We start from the raw sequence: 14,251 nt of genomic DNA, 5'->3' as shown, positions 1-14,251 counted from the left end.
TAAGATGCCAGATTTTCTGCCTCTTTTTGGATTGGGCTCTTTCATAAAGTTGATACCGCACCTTGTAGTCGTAGATGAAACTCACACAATATTGCGACTCAAATGGATGTTATCTTTTTCTTTTTTTTTTTTTTTTTTTTTTTTACACTTTTCATGCATATTTCTCGATTTGTTCACCTTGGCGGCATTGTTTTGGAAGAGAATTGTGTTGTCGTTTATTTACTAATTTCAAGTTCGTGTCCAGCACGTCTTTTTTGCTTACAAAATTTTGCTTTCGGTTTCGCTTCTGGCTGATGGTACCCAAGTCCCCCCCTTTTTTTTTTCTTTTTTTACACTCAGGCAATGCCAGGCACCATAATATGTAATGAAAATAATGCTATTTTTGATACTTAAGCCAATATTTTTTTATCACATTCTTCCATGATTGAGATCTTTCAAAATTAAGATAAAATGACTCTACACTAGTTGACATGCCATAAAACTAAAGTCAACTAACCCCTCTTCTCTCCCTTAATGTATTTCGATTGTCTTGGGATATTTTTGATGTATTCTTCCATTTAATAATCATGTCTTTGGTCTTCACCTCTTTATGTATCATCTTTCATATGTCCTTCATTGACAAACTGTCTCCATGAGAATCAACGTGTGTGTATATATATATTATTTTTTTTTACTATAATAATTAAATACCTACAGACACTAGTGTTTCATCCTTTCGGGATTCTTCAGTGCAGGGTGTCACGATTACTACCAGTCGAACGATTCGAACCCCGCGACACGAGACATCTCTGGCTCGATTAGCGGAGGCCGTATCCATTCGGCTACCATTAACCGTGGGAAATAGCGTTGAATTTTAAACATTTTAATTTAAATGTTCATTACGTCAGACAGACAGTGATCAAATCGTTATACGATGATCTACGCATAAGAGCTAAATTGACCGACTTTTTAATTCAACTGAAAGTGCTCAACGATAAGAAACGAATTTCTTAAAGGGGCTGTCATAGTTATTTTTTTTACTATAATAATTAAATACCTACAGACACTAATATATATATATATATATATATATATATATATATATATATATATATATATATATATATATATATATATAACCCAGTACTACCTGCCTCATGTTCGGGTCACCGGCGACTAAACTGGTTCCCCCACCAGACTTGTTTGGTGAGGAGGGTGGCTAGTCTCCCTGAAGGATTAAAAACAAGACCTTCCAAAGGGCGAATGAACTGTTTTTCTGGGTCAACGGCCAACTAGCACAGTGTATATTTGTGTGTGTGTGTGTGTGTATATGTGTATTAGGGTGGAGAGGGCTCCCGTAAGCCGTGGTGAAGGCAACCTTTCTAGGAGAAGCAAATCTCTGATTTAAAAAACAAAGCGGAAGACCGGTGCCCGCATTAAGCTGGTCTGCAGTTTAATTTGTTGCTGGCTATCTTGCTCTTGCTTGCTGCTGGATCTCAACATTTTGAACCGAGAGAGAGAGACTTAGCTGTCGTACAAAGCTAAGACTCTATAACATCATCTTTGTGTAGATACTCCCTCAGGCATTTGGGCTCATGGATTTTAAATGTCTGAGAGAGTGGCACTCGTCTGACAAGACGTTGCAATCATCATATATATATATATATATATATATATATGATGAGAATAATGGAAATAGTATTCTGACAAAATAGAGAAATAAAAAAGAACAAACCGAGTTATGTGTTCATTAAAGTTTCGTCTTTATTTATTTATCCAGAGGAATTCTCGAAATAAAGACGAAACGTTGATGAACACATAACTTGGTTTGTTCCTTTCTGTATAAATATATTTCCTTACATACCAATCCTTATTTAAGAAGCTCAATGTAATTACAGAGCAATATAGTGAATGAATGACAAAAAACTTTTTCCAAAATTCATGATGTTGACCATCTTATAATTTATTCTTATAATTCAGTTGACATTCACAATTCTTGACAGTATCTGTTTTGTACTGCAAAAGCAATCACTTAATTATTATATATCAATCAGTGAATTTATTATGCCCTTAACTCATCAGAAGAAGTAGCAACAATCAATCCGTCAAAAGGAAATGAAGTGAGATTTGACATGATTAAAACCTGAAAATTGGAAGAGAAGCTGCATATACCTTTAATATGTTTCCATTACGCCATTTTGAATTTTAACAGATTGATTGTTGCTATTTCCTCTGATGAGTTAAGGGCATAATAAATTCACTGATTGATATAATAATTAAGTGATTGATTTTGTGCCACAAAGCAAATAGTGTCAAGAATTATAAATATCAAATAAATGAAAGGAATAAATTATAAGATGGTCAACATCATGAATTTTGAAATATAGTTTTTTGTCATTTATTCACTAATATATATATATATATATATATATATATATATATATAGGGAATTAGATCTGGAGTCTAAAGAGCAAAGTTTATTTTAATGTATTAATACTTTAAAAGAACAGTGATTATAGTAATGGAGATATATAATAAGCTCAATAGGTATATTTATTCTAGAGCTATATCAATATTGAGTATAAAGATTAAAAATTGTAAATTATGAATCAGTTTCAAAAGGAAAAACAAACAAAATCAAATTGATTGCACGATCGTTTCGGAGACGATATTCATTTTATTAAAATTGAGAATAATTATCAATAATCATTGACAATAATTAAGAAATACTTTTGTTTTCGAATATGATCTCCTCATCAGCACAAAAAGAGGGGGGAAAGAAGTTCAATACACCAAAATAAACTAGTATTTTTGTAGTAAGTAAGGCGGATTGTCCTTATTGATTTTCATTAGAAAATTTGTTGTAACCATTCGCCGCCAAAATTCAACATGCCCACACTTTAAGAGATTGGAAAGACAAAAAACTTTATAAATGGGTGCTTCATGAATTGAACAATAACCAAAAGAAACGTCGTTATGAAGCGTCATCTTCTCTTCTTTTATGAAACATGAACGACCCGTTTCTCGACTCTATTGTGACTTGGGATGAAAAGTGTTTGTTTTAGAACAACTGATAACGCTCAGCTCAGTGGTTAGACGCTGATAAAGCTCCACAACACTTCCTGAAGCCTGGGTTGCACCAAAAGAAGGCCATGCTGACTGTTTGGTGGTCTGCAACCGATCTCATCCACAACAGTTTTTTGAATACAGGCAAAAGCATTACGGCAGAGAAGTACTGTCAACAAATGGATGAAATGCATCAGAAACTTCGACAACAACACCCAGCATTAGTTAACAGAAAAGGCCTAATTCTCCTCCAAGACAATTCCTGATTGCACGTTGCTAAACCAACCTTGCAGAAGTTGGAACTCCCCTCCAGGTTCCTGCTTTCCCAACTGTACTGACATGCAAAAGTTCAAATGTAATGTGAACAGACATCTAGCTGCTCAACTCCCTAGATAGCATCCCTGCAACTTATGACCCCGATAGTAGCCCCCTACATCAAAGTGGCACTGTGCCTTGTTTAGGGTAAAAATGGAAAAAAAAATTTTTTAATTATCCAGAGAATTACTGCAAACATATCTCATAACATTTCTGCTTCTTGCTTATTGGTAAAAAACACTCTCCAAGTAGAAGAGATTTTTAACTTTTTGAAAAGGAAGTTTAACCTTGAAATATCAAACATCGCACACCATACTATTTTGGATTTGATGCAATACATTGAATTCGTTATATTATCTACCTTCACCTTATTTGATTTTGTAACTTCAATCTGATATCGCAACTTCCTACACATGCTTCAAGCAAATTACAAAACACACATTTAATAAAAAGTTTTTATTTTACTTTCCTCTTAAACAAAATTGTTTGCAACAACTCAACAGCCATTTTTGCATACGGTGTTTACACAAAACCATTTTTAGCCGTGACCAAATTCTCGTCTAAAGGAAAATAGAATAAACTTTTAAAAAAAAAACATTAAATATTAACATGTTCTCATCCTTTAAGAATTTATTTTTATTTAGTGTTCTAAGAAATAACTTCCAATTTCTTTAACAATCTTATTTACATGTTGGTAAAAACGATTTTTATATAGATTTTACTAAAATGTAGTTCTAGTCTATATAAAGAAAACACTAGATATATGCATGCGTGTCTGCCTGTGTGAAAATATTTAACCGATAAACTCTTAAACAACTAAGAATTAACAGGAAATAGTAACCATACACCAAGGATGGTTTATAACAGGTAACATTATTAATTTATTTATTGCGGACTATTATCCTCATCTTTCTTAGATGTTGCTTCACGATGTTTCGGCCAACTATTCCTCTGGCCAACGGGATAGAAACTCTGAATCTCCTAACTGCATTCTCAGCAATTACTGCCATCCATAGTTGTCGTCTCACTACGTTTTGGCCAAGTAAACCTCTGACCGGCTTTGGGTAGGATTGAAACCGCTATCTTCAGGCAATTCTCACATGGAACCATAGAGATTCAACGTCTCTATCCACTGCTCCACGGGCACTGAAGTTAGGAGATTCGGAGTTCCTATCCCATTGCAGTTACCACCTGACAAAGGCCAGAGGAATAGTTGGCTGAAACGTCATGAAACAGCATCTAAGAGAGATGAGGATAAACATCCGCAATAAATAAATTAATGAATAATGCTCATCTCAATAATGAATTTCAATTAAAATAATATATAAAGTAATATCTTTGTTTGGATGGATGTCAGCAAGTTGAAATGCAAATTGTTTATTTCAACTTGCCAAGATATTTCTATTACTTTTGTGCAAATTCATTCATAGCTTGTAGTGGCTTAATTTTAAATATTTTTGCCGATAACTTAAATGGTAGGGAATGCGGCTGGAGTGCTAAATGTTTTGGTTTCAATTCTAGCTGATGGCACCCAAGTCATTTTTTTTTTTTTTTAAAAAAACATCTTTTGAAATCAATACTACATATGAAAAAAACAAACAAACAAAAAAAGGTTCCTTCAGTAATTGACAGATTATGGAACCCACGAAGGGATACCTCACACAAATATGGTTTGTTAACTCTAAAATCCATGTTTGTATTGTTTGGGTTACTCGGACGATTATTCTCACCTTGGATGTTACTGGGACAACGTTTTAGCCGCTGTACCCTGCAACCTTCTTCGGATGTTGAATACATGTTTCCTTTTCTCTACAAAGGAAAAGAGGGGTTAGCTCAGTATTGCAAGAATTCGACTGTGGGTTTGAGGGTGTGTCTGCAGATTATAAACAAAGTTCAATCTTCAGGGGTCACTCAGATATTATTTTTTTAAGGCTTTCGTATGACTCGATTTCACGGGATATCTATGCTAATTGTTGATATTAATGAAAAAAATGTTTTACGAAACAGAGGATCGATATCTCACGTTTATTTTCGTTAAAAAAAAAGAAAAGAAAAACCACTGTGACCCCTAAAGATTGAACTTTCCTGATGATCTACAGGCCTACCCTCAAACCCACAGTCCGAATTCTTTCTTTAGTAATTCCTCTTTTCCTTAGTAGAGAAATGGAAACATGTATTTAACACCCGAAGAAGGTCGTGGGATGCAGCGACCGAAACGTTGTGCTAATAACCCCCAAGATGTGAATAATTGTCCGATTAACCAAAACAATACCAACATTCACATCTCATCTAAAAAAATTCAGAATTGCTCTAAAAATCAACGTTATCAATCGTATACACTGATTATCAGCAATTAAAGAAATTATTTTTTTATCTTTTTCAGGAAATAAATGGGGCTATAAAGGCAAAGCAGGTGAGTCAGATTTTAAATATTCATTTCATGTTTAATAGAGAAGCGTTCATTCATTTCATATCATTCAAGCAGTAAATATTTTCCACTAGAATTTTTGTAGAACTATACATTATAATAACATATGTTTAAAAAAAAAAAAATGAAACTTAAATAGCAACACAAACGCCATCAAGTTATTGACGGGACTACTGAGAGTTTGACTGAAACATAACATGTGTGCAGAGTTCTGGTGATTTTTTTTTTTTTTTTTTTAACACAAGAATAACAACTTATCAAGGCCCGGAGGCCACTCGAGGATAAGGATTAATGTGTATACATTAGTCAATGTGATTATAGTGTAGTGTGGAGAACTAACTTCATGTATGCACTCAAAAGGCTCTAAGTCCTGTTAGCGAGAAATATTATGAGAAAGGGAGATAATTTGGATGATCTCTCCCTTCTAAATTTGAATATTTGGGGTTCAGTTTCTGTAGCCTCCTTGAAAGCATCTAGTACTGAAATGCTTAACTGTATTTAAGTAGTGTACTGCAGTAGTATAGTATGACAGTGAAACAAAAGATGTTTTCTTTTTATAAGTTGTAGAGCGTATATTTCATTGATATAACAAGAAAAGCACTTGGTTGTCAAAATGTATGAAATAACAGAAACCTGATCAAATGACAGTAAATGGTTTGATTAGTGCTGGGATTATTTAATCGGAATTGGAAATCGGGAAAATCGGAAGATTTGGAGACGTCAGAATCCGTGTCAGAATCGGAAAAACTGATGCCTATTTACCGATGCCAAAACGATTCTTTTGTCTTTTTTTTTATTGAATTTTGTTTAAAGCAAATTCTTCCATTGCTGGTAATAATGACAAAATAATAAAAACTTATTGATTTTAAAATACCAGTAAAGCTAAAAATCGATAGATCATCTTTCAAAAAGCATATTTTGATGTTTAGGAAAATATCTGCATATTTAACATGTGTTTTTACGAAAATCGAGGAAAATAATCTCATAGTTAAATAATTAGAGACTTATAAAAGAATCGGAATCGGTAACTGTATCAGAATCGAGAAAAATATTGGAATCGTCCCATCACTAGGTTTAATATTCTATAATTTTGTAAGTGCTTCCATTTTAACACACCAGCCAACCCTAAATAGTCCCGGAACGCACAATTAAAGATGTAATTGATCGCGTAATTAAAAAGAGTTGAGGATATTGTGCATCCCTGTTGAAAAGACTTGCCAAGGTCGCTGGAAAAATGGTAGAATCCTTCTACCGCTCCAGAAGATATCTCACTGCTGATGCAATTCTCTATCTATATAAAAGCCAAGTACGTCCAAGGATGAAGTACTGTTGCCACATCTTGGCAGGAGCTTCTAAACACAGCCTATCCTGCCTTGACAGAGTACAAAATAGAATTTGTGGCTTAGTGGGGGGATGCCCTTTTCTCTTCCCTGCAACCTCTCTCCCATAGAAGAGACGTTGCGAGCCTGTCTTTGTTTTATCGTTATTTCCATGGCAAGTGTTCGTCTGAGCTCCAATCTCTGGTCCCCCCCTCGCCAATCTTTCAGGAAAAACACCCATCTAGCTGAAACCACTGTCAATAATTTTCCCCATTGTTTATCTATGCCTAAATCAAAATATAGATTCCGGGAACAAAGTTTCTTTCCTAGAAGTGCACGCCTGTGGGACTCTCTTCTGTTTGCCTGTTTCCCACCTGACTACAACTTAGATGTCTTCAAGTCCAACATAAACAAATTCCTGATAAACTGCCTCCTTATCGCCATTGTTATCTTTTCCCGATCTGCTCTATTAAGGCCAAAGTCATTTGGAACTGTGACATCGATAATGAGTGCAGTCCTTTCGGGCTTGTTCCATATTACTATATCTGGCTCGATGGCCTTGTCTTTTATGTACCTGCCCGCCTGTATGTTTTTGTCGTAGAACACTGTAACTTTTCCATTTGATGTTATCGGTGGTGGTCCATGTTCCCAGATGTTCGACAACCTATCTCGTTGCATCTCTCCACAGATCTTCCAATCTACATACTTTGTTGTGGCGCTGCGTGTGTGGAACAGTTTCTATTAAATTAGTCTATCAATTCTTAGGTTACAGACTTCAAACTTGATATATAGGATACTTTGTTATGTGTAACAAATTCGATTTGGTTTTTAGCCGATATAAACAGCTGCTGACATGTAAAAATTTTAGAAAAAAATGGAACTTGGCATCTATCTGCCTACATAATGCACCAGGGAGAGTTCCTATCAACAGGGTCGAATGTAACAGCAAAAATAAATGGCGCACAGAACAGTATGTAATATGTCAAGCTTAAGTTTGAAATAGCATTGAATCAATAGAAAGTGTTGTGTCTGCACAAATAATTAACAAGAACACAAAAGTAAAGGTATACAATAATATATTAGGAAGAAAAGTTATATACATATTTACATGTCTTCAGATATACTTCAGTAGGAGATATTCCGACAGGTGGCGTGTTGCATGTCTTACTAGAGGCAGCATAGGCGTCTTGCCTATTTGGCGGTCGTTGCCGGACTCCCCCGGTATTGGTGATTGATGCCTTTATATATCTCACTCACCCGCCTATGTTAATTAGTGGGCGTCTCCACAACAGAAAGATGTCAAGAAAAGTCTTGTTTATGGAGAATGTAATCGCAATTACATTAATATTACAGTTTCTATTTTGATTTCTTTCTGATATTGCAAAAACTGCATATACATGCAAGAATTTATGTTTCGTTGGATGTTATTTTAAAATATCTCTTTTCCTCTCAAATATTTCAGGTCCTGAATTCTGGCATAAATTATTCACAACCTGTTCCGGCAAAAGACAATCTCCTATCAACATCATTTCCAAGGAAACGATCCATGAACCAAAGCTGACAAATTTTGCCATCTGGTTTGATCCACCGCATCCGCAAGATCACATGATCGTCATTAACAACGGACATACAGGTGAGAATAATAATGGCGCATTCCCCTTTTTTTTTAACAATCTATTGTAGAAAAGTTTTTTTTTTGTTGTTTTTTTTTACACAGTGATCACCACTTATCAAGGCCCGGAAGCCACTCAGGGATAAGGGTTATTGCAAGTACATACGTTAGTGTGGATATTTGATGAAGTGTTTGATTAAGGGGGCGGTTCATTAGGAATTTGTTAACATTGGACTTGAAGATATCCAAGTTGTAGTCCGGAGGGAAGCAGGCAGATGGAACAGAGTTTCACAGGCGTGCAATTCTAAGAAAGAAGCTTTGTTCATGGTTTGTACAAACCATCAAACCAATTATGCACCATCTACCCAAAAAAAAAAAAAGATTCCACAACCATTTTCAGGTTCTTGGGCCACTATGTCCGTCATGCAGCAGTTCTGTTGCCGCCCATCTTTGTTCAGGCTATACTGTCTGTCAAGGTTTGGTTAAGTGGCCTATTATTTTCAAATGCTTGTGAAATGTGCCGTGAGGTAGGACTGACTCTACAGACAGACAGATTTAAGTGCAACCATTCTATTAGGTGATATTTGCTTACGTACTATCATGTAAGTGATGGTGGTCAAGTTGTTAATGATATGGACCAACAACCTGTTCAAATCTAGTCCTTTCCACAAACTCATTTTCATTTAGGATGTTGGCAACCTTCACGTGGTTCTACTTGTAAGTATTTGATGTCTTTCTAGAAATAATTCTGACCAGACAAATATCGGGAAAACCAATGCAACAATAGAATCTCCAAATTCATACGATATGATGATGTACAATCTAAACCAGGATTTCATAAAGTGGGCTCTATGGAGCCCTGGGGGTCCGTGAGTGAGGCTGAGGTGCTCCGGAAGCCCTTTCTTAAAGAGGACAAAATGCTTTACATGGAAAAATTAAATGGCTGCAGACATTTATTGAACTTTTTTTTATTGGAAATAGATACGATACATAACTACAGGTGTAAGCTGAGGGGCCCTGGAAACCCTTTCTCAAAGAGGACCAAATGTTTTATATAAAAAAAAAAAAAATGACTGCAGACATTTAATTATTGATCTTTTTTTCTGTAAAGAGATACGATACATAACTACAGGTGTAAAGAGTTTCAGGATGGTTCATGAAAAACTAAAAAAATAAAAAATAAATTAACAAAAAATGTAACAATTTTTGATTAATCAAAAACAAAAAAATAATTGTAAACACAAAAATATAATAAAATCACAAACAGGAACAACTAATGAACAAGTATAAGTTAAAATTTGAAATTAATATTTTTCATATTTATTTTAGAAATTATCTTGTTAGTGCTTTGGGAAAAACTTTTGCCATGCTCAGGAGCTCCATGGTGTGCTAAAGTTTTGGAAACCCTGATTTAGACTATTAATAATTAGTGATTATTGCTAATTATTTCATGTTAAGAACTTTAAATGTTGAAATAAAGGAATCAAGAAGCAGCACATTTGAAGTTAGTTTTTTAATAATAATAAAAGACGAAAATCCCCCCCCCCCGTAACATTACAGTTATCGAAAAAGATTTCATCATGAAGCATATCACATTGATGATGGGATCATCATAATAGAAAATATTATTGGAGAAACGACATTTGCCATCACGTGACATGCTAACATTCTCCTAAAGTTCTTGGCTTTCAGGCCAAGATCACACTATCTGTTCTGGTGCTGTAGTTCACCTTTTCTGTCCTCAGTCAGTAGATTGATTGGTTGTTTTTGCTTTACGGCATATCAACCCTTTTCAGGTTACCTAATGCCGAATCCAGTGATTTTTAAGAAAAAAAATTTTAATGGAAAATATATATATATATATATATATATATATATATATATATATATATATTTTTTTTTTTTTTTTCAAGTCGGTTTCTATTTAACCCATAGTTGGGACCCTAACAGGTACTACCACTCCGGGAGCACCTGGGGAGCAATGGTAATTAAAGGGTGGCTTCACGCTCTTCAAAGCCCGCAAGCTGGAGTCTCACCATCGGATATAGTTTAAGATCATATCCAGGACCTCAGTCAGTAGAGGAGAAATCCTTCATGACTGAGACAAGATCAATAAAAAAAAAACGGTATTAGATACGTTTGAAGCCGAAACAACACAGTATTACAAAATAAACAGACATTTATTTTGTTTGAAATTTATATTGAAATTCATAAATATATTTCGAAGGAAACCTTCATCTTCAGTATGCCTTTCTTTTTTTTTTTTTTTTTTGACATGTTGTTGTTGGAGCAGAGAATCAGCAAGTAGAAGTCCGTTTGTGGTTTCTACGGTAGTTTTTTAAATGTCGGAACGGCGCATTTGGTCACGCGGGATTCACATTAATATGTGTGTTTCCTTCAATGTTCTTCATTTTGAAACTGATTTTGTTAGTGCTTCGTGAAAAAATTTTGCCCTGCTCAGGGGCTCCATAGTGTCCTAAAATTTGGGCAACTCTGATCTAGACTATTATTAATTAGGTACTTGTACAGTTTAGTGAAGACATTAAAAAATGAAAATATCGAAAAAAAAAAGGTTATATTGTACGTATCTGTTTTGGACTGAAGATCTCTGAAAAAAAAATTTCATTTAATTTCATCGAATATTTTTTTTTTCTTTTACAGCGGAAAAACACGTTTTTATGAGAGCGCGTTGAAGGCAGACATCTTGGATTTTATTTAAATTTTTGTTTAAATTTATAAACGCCATGGGAGATAACTCCAGTAAAAGCGCCGACACTCCCTCCCCCCATCTTTAATCCAAGCTTTTCTTCCTAAAAATTTAACCTTTTGCTCGGTATTATAAATTGTTTTTTCGCTGTAAAAAAAAAAAAAAAAAAAAAAAATACTTAATGAAATGAAATTTTTTTTCAGAGAACTTCATTCCATAACGGATGCGTGCAATATAACCTTTTTTCGATATTTTCATTTTTAATGTCTTCACTAAACTGTACAAGTACCGTTAATTAATTACATGGTAAGAACTTTGAATGTTGAAATAAAGAAATCAAGAAGAAGCACATTTCAAGTTGTTTTTATTTAACGATACTTTTTTTTATTTGATAGTAAATAAAACCGCATTAAATACTTGTTGCACATTGAATCTTTTATTTCTTTTCAGTTAAAGTAAAGACGGTTGGAAAGTTTTACATAACTAATGGCGGTCTTCCAAATGTTTACAAAACTGCGCAGTTACATTTTCACTGGGGTCCACAAGACGACATTGGGTCTGAACATCAAATCGATTCAGTTTCATACCCATTAGAAGTAAGTATGGAAAAATGAATGTGGAGAAAGGAGGTTTGGTGTCGCTAACCAAAGATAATATTTAAAAAAGGAAATGGTATTAAACAAAAACAATCAGTATATATATATATATATATATATATATATATATATATATATATATATAGGAAATTTGAATTCTGACGATGCTAGTTGGATTTTTCCTCTTTTTGAGGATCTTCCTCCAGCTAAACAATATGTAAACTCATTCTGGACTCACAGTAATAAATTTCCTATATACTGCTCTGGCTACACATTGAGTACTCTAGTCCGGTTTTTTCACCACTGGTAAATATATATATATATATATATATATATAAAATTTATTTATACAAACATTGATGGCTACATATGTGCATACATGTTTCTGTAATCACCCGTTATTGGGGAGATTACGTCTTCAGGCCAAGAATTACCCTCGAAAACTGAAACCTATATATATATATATATATATATATATATATATATATATATATATATATATATATATTTGTTTACTGTTTTGGGGGGAAAGAATTCCAACAAAGTGCTCAATTGCAAAGAAAAACCTTTTCGATATAAGTGCTTAATAGTTATTTATTTAATAGTACAGAAGTTCAGAAAAACATTAGTACCGTCGGTTTCAAGCCCAACATAAAGGGGACCAGTTACGTTTACATTTTACCATTAACTGGCCACTTTATGTTGGGCTTGAAACCGACGGTACCAATGTTTTTCTGAACTTCTGTACTATTAAATATATATATTTCTATGGAAATATACTTTATTTCCTTATAATAAATACCAACCCTTATTCAGGAAGCTCAATGTAATTACAGAGCAATATAGTGAATGAATGACAAAAGGCTATATTCCAAAGTTCATGATGTTGACCATCTTACAATTTATTCCTTTAATTCAGTTGACATTTACAATTTTTGGCAGTATTTGTTTCATAGCACAAAATCAATCACTTAATTATTATATCAATTAGTGAATCTATTTTGCCCTTAACTAATCAGAAGAAATAGCAGCACTCAAAGGAAATAAAATGCATTTTGACAGGATTAAAATATAAGCTGTAAATACCTTATAATATGTTTACATTACGCCATTTTGAATCTTCTGAATTTTCGGATTTTAATCATGTCAAAACGCACTTTATTTCCTTTTGACGGATTGACTGCTGCAATTTTTTTTTTACCCCTTTGCAGTTCTTTTTCCGGATAAAAACCAATTAAAAATTTTTTCACATGTCTGAATAGTCTATATTCCAAATTTCATGTCTGTATATCTAAAATTCGTTGAGAAGTGTCCTCATGCACACACATTCTCACTTTTACAGATGTATAGATTATTACACAGATTATCCACAGACATGCATTTTGCTCTTAAAAAGTCATCAGTGTGGCTATATACAGCTAACATATTGATGTTGAAGTTCAAACCTGAGACTTTTGGTCACCATTGACTGCGAAAGTTCGCCGTTCTAACAATTTGCTTGTTGACAGAATGCAAAAACCCTGTGATATAGTGGCCCTAGGATACGTTTCTTTTCAGGTTACGATGTGGAATACAATATTTTTCCAACCCCTGGTTATGGTATTTACCCCGCTTTACAGTGTTATTTATAAGGTTATTTATTTATTATTATTTTTTTTTTACATAGGCGTCACAACTTATCAAGGCCGATACGCCACTCAAGGATAAGGGTTAAAGAGTGTACAGTAGTCAAAATGACAATATAGTAATCGATAGTAATGGAAGTTCGGTAAATTTGTTAACTTAAGTGGAACGGCTCATCAGAAACTTGTTCACATTAGACTTGAAGACAACCATATTATAGACAGCTGGAAAGCAGGAAAACGGAAAACAATTCCACAGGCGTGCAGTTCTAAGAAAGAAGCTTTGATCATGGAATCTACGTTTAGGTTTAGGCACAGATAAAGAGTGGGGGGAATTATTGATAGTGTTTTTAGCTAGTCGAGTGTTTCTTGTGAAATATATTTGATTATATACATGTGTATTATACACTGTATTGTATTTTGTTACTAATTTTTAATATGTACTGTATAAAATTTTGCTAAGGCCCCAACATACGACGATTTGACCTTACGATCCTAACCCCAGAACGGATTAATGGCGTATCCCAGGGTTCTACTGTGCTGCATTTATTTACAATAATTTATTTTCAGAAATGATTCAATTCTTTTTTAGGAAAATATCTTGTTA

The 14,251-nt window shown here is 34.0% G+C and overlaps 1 protein-coding gene across 1 annotated transcript in view; it reads left to right on the top strand.

Moving 5' to 3' along the window:
• Positions 1-14,251, top strand: part of LOC145284000 (uncharacterized) — a 97,430-nt gene that overhangs the window by 36,456 nt on the left and 46,723 nt on the right. Inside the window, exons 3-5 of the mRNA XM_080133093.1 lie at positions 5,744-5,773; positions 8,570-8,740; positions 11,877-12,022. Coding sequence (XP_079989219.1) covers positions 5,744-5,773; positions 8,570-8,740; positions 11,877-12,022 — 347 coding nt within the window. The remainder of the gene's footprint in view (positions 1-5,743; positions 5,774-8,569; positions 8,741-11,876; positions 12,023-14,251) is intronic.

Source organism: Euprymna scolopes, chromosome 8 (genome assembly GCF_053919585.1).
Source record: "Euprymna scolopes isolate OS-2025 chromosome 8, ASM5391958v1, whole genome shotgun sequence".
Lineage (NCBI taxonomy): Eukaryota > Metazoa > Mollusca > Cephalopoda > Sepiida > Sepiolidae > Euprymna > Euprymna scolopes.
This window is presented reverse-complemented; position numbering and strand designations above follow the sequence as displayed.